At 46.3% G+C, this 6,000-nt stretch overlaps 1 protein-coding gene across 1 annotated transcript in view; it reads right to left on the reverse strand.

The window, feature by feature from the left end:
• Positions 1–6,000, reverse strand: part of GPR107 (G protein-coupled receptor 107) — a 67,137-nt gene extending 61,137 nt beyond the window's left edge. The window contains exon 1 of the mRNA XM_036260710.1: positions 5,855–6,000. Within this exon, the coding sequence (XP_036116603.1) occupies positions 5,855–5,995 (141 nt within the window). The 5' untranslated portion in view covers positions 5,996–6,000. The remainder of the gene's footprint in view (positions 1–5,854) is intronic.

A 6,000-nucleotide genomic window follows, 5' to 3' on the forward strand; every position in this document is an offset into this window, starting at 1 on the left:
ATTAACAGGTTAAATAAGTGACCCGAGGCCTGGCACTACCTGGCCTTGGTCCACAGCTTGGCCTTGCCTGGGTACCTTTAAGCTCAGCACAAGAAGCCATCTGCAGACAGCTTTGTAGCTTATGCCTGGTGGCCCAGGGACAGAACACAGACAGTGGCTGACCTTGGCCTGTGCCTCCTGGAAGGCCCCAGAGTGAAAACACCCAGTGGACAGCTTCAGACCACACTGAAGCACCACCACCCAACCACCTCCACAAGTGACACACTCAAGGGGTGCGCGCAGTGGGTACCAGAGCCCTACTGAAGTAAGTCTTGCTCTGTGTGGTGGCCCCTGCACAGCTGATCCTCTAAGGTGGTCAGTGGTCACAACCAGTACTTGCACCTGATCAGCCTGAGTAAATTCCTCCCATGATGTGCCAACTGCAATCGAGACTCAATTACAGCCCTGGCTGGTTTGGCTCAGTGGTTGGGGTGTCGGCCCAGGGACCCAAGAGTTGCGAGTTCAATTCCAGTCAAGTGCACCTATCTCAGTTGCTGTTCAGTCGCGGCCCTGGTTGGGGTTGTGTGGGAGGCAACCAGTCAATGCGTCTCTCTCTAATAGATGTTTCTGTTTCTCTCCCTCCCTCTTTCTCTAGAAATCAATGGAAAAGAGTATCCTCTGGTGAGAATTAACAAACAAAAAGAGAGAGAAGGAATTTGAGAAGATTGAGAAAACCAGAATGATGGAATAAGAAAAGAAATGAAAACAAGTGCAGACGAGGGTGTGGAGAAAAGGGGACTCGAGCACACTGCGGTGGGAATGCAGACTGGTGCAGCCACTATGGATAACAATATGGTGTTTCCTCAAAAAATTAAAAATGAAACTCCCATTTGACCCAGCGATCCCACTTCTAGGACTATATCATAAGAAGCATGAAACACCAATCAGAAAGAATATATGCACCCCTATGTCCATAGCAGTGCTATTTACAATAGCTAAGATCTGGAAACAGTCCAGTATCTATCACTAGATGAGTAGATTAAAATGCTGTGGTACATTTACTGAATGGAATACTATGCAGCTGTAAGAAAGAAAGATCTCTTACCCTTTGAGATGACATAGAGAAACCTGGAGAGTATTATGCTAAGGAAAATAAGTCAGTCAGAGACAGACAAGTACCACATGATCTCACTTATCTGTGGAATCTAATGAACAAAATAAGCTGACGAACAAAACAGATCTAGAGACATGGAAGTAGGGAACAGACTGACAAACCTCAGAGGGAACCAGGGTGGAGGGGTGGGAAGAGATAAACCAAACAACTTATATGCGTATGTGCATAACCAATGGACACAGACAGCAGTATGGTGAAGGTGGGGGTACTGGGAGAGGGGAGGAGGGAGTCAATGAGGTGAAAAAGGAGGGACATCTGTAATACTTTCAAAAATAAAGATAGCCCTGTCCTGGCCAGTTTTGCTCAGTGGTTAGAGCGTCGGCTTGCAGTCCAGATAGACCCAGGTTGAGTTCCCACTCAGGGCACATACCTTGGTTGCAGTTTGTTCCCAGCCCTGGTGGGGTCATTCGGAAGGCAGCCACTCGATGTGTCCCTTTCACATGGATGTTTTCCCCCCTCCCCCTCCCTCCCACTCTGAACAAAAAATGAAAAAATGTCCTTGGGTGAGGATAAAAAAAAAAAGATAGTCCTGGCCGGTTTTGCTCAGCGGTTAGAGCATCAACCCAAGATCCAGAGAGTCCCGGGTTCAGTTCCCATTAAGGGCATATACCTCAGTTGCAGTTGTCCCTGGCCCCGGTTGGGGTCGTGTGGGTGGCAGCCAGTCGGTGTGTCTCTCTCACATCTATATTTCTCTTTCTCTTCCTCCTTCTCTCCCTCTCGCTCTATCTAAAGATGAGTGCTAAAACAACAATGAGGTATCACCTCACACCTGTCAGAATGGCCGCCATCAACAAATCATCAAACAAGTGTTGAGAAAGGGGGACTCTAGTGCACTGCTGGTGGGAATGCAGATTGGTGCAGCCACTATGGAAAACAATATGGTGTTACCTCAAAAAATTAAAAATTGAACTTCCATTTAACCCAGTGATCCCATTTCTAGGAATATACCCTAAGAAGCCTGAAACACCAATCAGAAAGAATATATGTACCCCCATGTTCACAGCAGCACTATTTACAATAGCTAAGATCTGGAAACAGCCCAAGTGTCCATCAGTAGAGGAATGGATAAAAAAGCAGTGGTACATATACACAATGGAGTACTATGCAGCTGTAAGAAAGATCTCTTATCCTTTGAGACAACATGGAGGGACCTGGAAAGTATTATCCTAAGTGAAACAAGCCAAGCAGAAAAAGACAAATACCACATGATCTCACTTACATATGGAATATAATGAATATAACAGTCTGAGGAACAGGGTAGACCCAGAAACATGGAAGTAAGGTACAGACTGACAACCCTCAGAAGAGGGGATGGTGGGGGTGAGAAGAGATAAACCACAGAACTTATATGCATGTATGCATAACCAATGGACATGGACAAAAAACCAGGGACGGGGCGGGGAGGATGGGGAGGAGGGTGTCAATGGGGTAAAAAAGGAGAAACATCTGTAACAAAAATAAAATTAAAATAAATAAATAAATAAAGATGAATGCAAAAGTGTCCTTGGGTGAGGATAAAAAATTAGAAAAATAAAAATATAAATTAAATCTAAAGAAAATAAATGAAGGGACGTGTTTCTCATTAAAATAAAATAAAAAGAATGTGAACAGAAAAGTGATGCGTGTGGAGATGGGGCAGAATAACTGATGAACAGTTATTGAGGCTGGTGACAGCGACATCAGAGTTCATTATACTACTCTGTCTAATTTGGTATATGTTTGAAATGCTCTATGATAAAAAGTTTTCTAAATAATCAATGCATATTTCTGGTACTCAGTGTTATTCTTGCCAGTCTGGGTCTATAATCTGATCTATTTCTTTCAGTTTGGAGCTAAACACGACAAACTAATGTTGATGCTCAGATAGGCTCTATTCAGGTGTTTTCCATTTGTTTGAGCAAGAAATTATAATTTACTTTAAGAGAAAAGAGACTATTACAGTTCTGATTATAGAATGGGCACCACAGTACTTAAGAAACATGTTACGCCCTGGCCGGTTTGGCTCAGCGGTTAGAGCATTGGCCTGCGGTCTGGAGAGACACGGGTTCGGTTCCCGCTAAGGGCATGTACCTTGGTTGGAGTTTGTCCCCGGCCCTGGTTGGGTCGTGTGGGTGGCAGCCACTCCATGTGTCCCTTTCACGTCGATGTTTCCCTCTCTCTCTCTCCCTCTCCCTCCCACTCTATCTGAACAAAATATAAAAAAAAAAAAAAAAAAAAAAAAAAGAAAAGAAAAAGAAAAAAAAGAAACATGTTACAAAGACTAAAAACATTAAGTAACTTAGCACAACAGGGAGAAGTTAATCACCAGAATTGCACCCTTCAGTTTGCTTCTATCACTAAGGTTAGTACACTTGTTCAATCCATGCCAATATTGTCAGTATTTACCTAATATTTACCTGATATTTTAATTCTAGAAATGTACAGAGAGTACTGAATTGGGAACAAGAGTCATGATCCAGTGTATTCCACTATTAGCTTTGTCTCTAATTTATAAACTATATGAACTCAGTTTTATTATTAATCTGAGACTCAGGATCCTAAACTATAAAATTAATGAATTTTAAAGATCAGGAGTTCTGAACGTGGAGTCATAAGTTTGAGGGACAGACCCTATAGATAAGATTCTGTAGGACCATAAAGCCCTAGAAATTCCAAGAAAGTTTTGTCTAAGCGATGACCTGCACTTTTCTGGGGAGAGGTTCTACGGTAGACTCTCAAAAGGAGTCAAGACTCACCTAGCTCCCTGTGGTTAAGAACCATTTTAATCTAGATAATTTTTATTTACAAACCCAAAGTATGGTATATGGGTCTGGCCAAGCTTTTTAGCAGATTCTGTATTCCTTAAACTCTAAGTTTACAAAATATAATGCCTCATGGTTTGTTAGAGTAATGTATTATTTTTGTTTTTCTTTTTTTTTCATCCTCACCCAAGGATATTTTTCTATTTATCTTCAGATAGAGTGGGAGGGAGGGAAAGAGAAGGAGAGAAACATGACATGAGAGGGACACATGGACCGGTTGCCTCCTGCATGGCTGCCTTCTGCATGACCCCGACCAGGGCAGGGGACAAACCACAACCGAGGTCCGGGACCTTGACTGGAATCGAACCCAAGACTCACTGGTCTGCGGGCCAATGCTCTAACCACTGAGCAAATCCAGCCAGAGCTGTATTTTTTTTTATTTTTTTTATCCTCATTCAAGGACATTTTTCCATTTTTTGTGTTCAGGTAGAGTGGGAGGGAGGGAGAGGAACAGAGAGAGAGAGAAACATCGACGTGAAAGGAACACATCAAGTGGCTGCCACCCGCACAACCGACCAGGACCGGGGACAAACTGCAACCAAGGTACGCGCCCCTCGCGGGAACTGAACCCGGGTCTCTCAGGACCGCAGGCCGATGCTCTAACCGCTGAGCCAAACCGGCCCAGGGCCGTATTGTTTTTTTTAAATTCTCACCTATCTTCAGATACAGTAGGAGGGAGAAAGAAACATCAACATGAGAGACACATTGACAGGTTGCCTCTTGCAGGACCGTGACCAGGGCTAGGACCCAACTGCAACTGAGGAACATGCCCTTGACCTGCGTCGAACTCAAGACTCTTTGGTCCTCAGGCATAAGCTCTAACCACTGAACAAACCATCAGGGAGAGTAATGTGTTTTAATAAGACAAACTTTCTACAATCCCACAATTTTTTAGCAAACTGTGTATAATGAAAATCATGTACAAGGCTTTGGATCGTAACAATTTCCAGCCTGGAGTCATGTTTTAGCCTCAGATGACTTTTAGTTGAGAGCTATAAAGTAAAGTCCAAGGGATCATTCTAGGACTATCATAAATCTCTTCCCTAGACAGTGACAGGAGCAAGAGATAAAAACACAGGCTCTCTCATTAGAAACATACACACACACACCACACACACACACATATATATATATATATATATATATATATATATATATATATGTATTTTGTTAATCCTCACCCGAGGATATTTTTTCCATTGTTTTTTAGAGCGTGGATGGGGGTGGGAGGGCATCTTATGTGAGAAAGAGACATCAATTGGTTGCTTCCCGCACGCACCACAACCAGGGCCGGGGTCAAACCTGCAACCCAGGTACGTGCCCATGACCGAGAATCGAACCCGCGACCCTTCGGTGCACGGGACGACGCTGTCATCACTGAGCCACGCATCCTGGGCTAGAAACATATTTTTAATGCTGGTTTTCAATTGTCCGTCACGTATTTCAAGCGACACTTGAAATCCCGCTCGCAGCTTCCCACTGCGATCAGTCCGGAGAGCGCCCTAAGCCAGACCCGGAAACAGGCTGCGCTCCGAGCGTCGGTGACCGCCGGGCACAGGGGATGGGGGAGCGGAGGACTGCGGACAGGTGAGGTCGGGTGCAAGCTGGAGGAAGCCGACAGGCTGCTTTCAGCGAGGAGCCCAGGAAGCCAGCAGGGGCTGCAAGCGCGGCCCCCCGAGTGCTTCGACTGCGCCGCGTTCGGCCCCTTCTCCGTCGGCTAGCTCTCCGGCCCCTTCCAGACGCCATCCCCACAGTCGCAACAGCCCCTCACAGAGAGGCCGCGTCCCGGGGCGGGGTGGGGGCAACTGCCCAAAGACCCCTGGGCCAAAGCTGCCTCCCGCCGGGGAGCGGCCTCTGCCTCCGCCCCCCGCTCGGCCCCGCCCGCTCCAGCCGGCCGTACCTTGAGCGCCAGGTGGTGGACGCGGCCCAGGCCGGGCTCCACCAGCAGCTGCAGTAGCCACAGCAGCGGAAGCAACCGTAGGCCCGCGGCCAGCCGACGACAGCAGGAGCCCGAGGGGCCGACGGGCGCCGGGGCAGCCATGTTTG

Source organism: Molossus molossus, unplaced genomic scaffold (assembly GCF_014108415.1).
Source record: "Molossus molossus isolate mMolMol1 unplaced genomic scaffold, mMolMol1.p scaffold_m16_p_14, whole genome shotgun sequence".
Taxonomy (NCBI): Eukaryota; Metazoa; Chordata; class Mammalia; order Chiroptera; family Molossidae; genus Molossus; species Molossus molossus.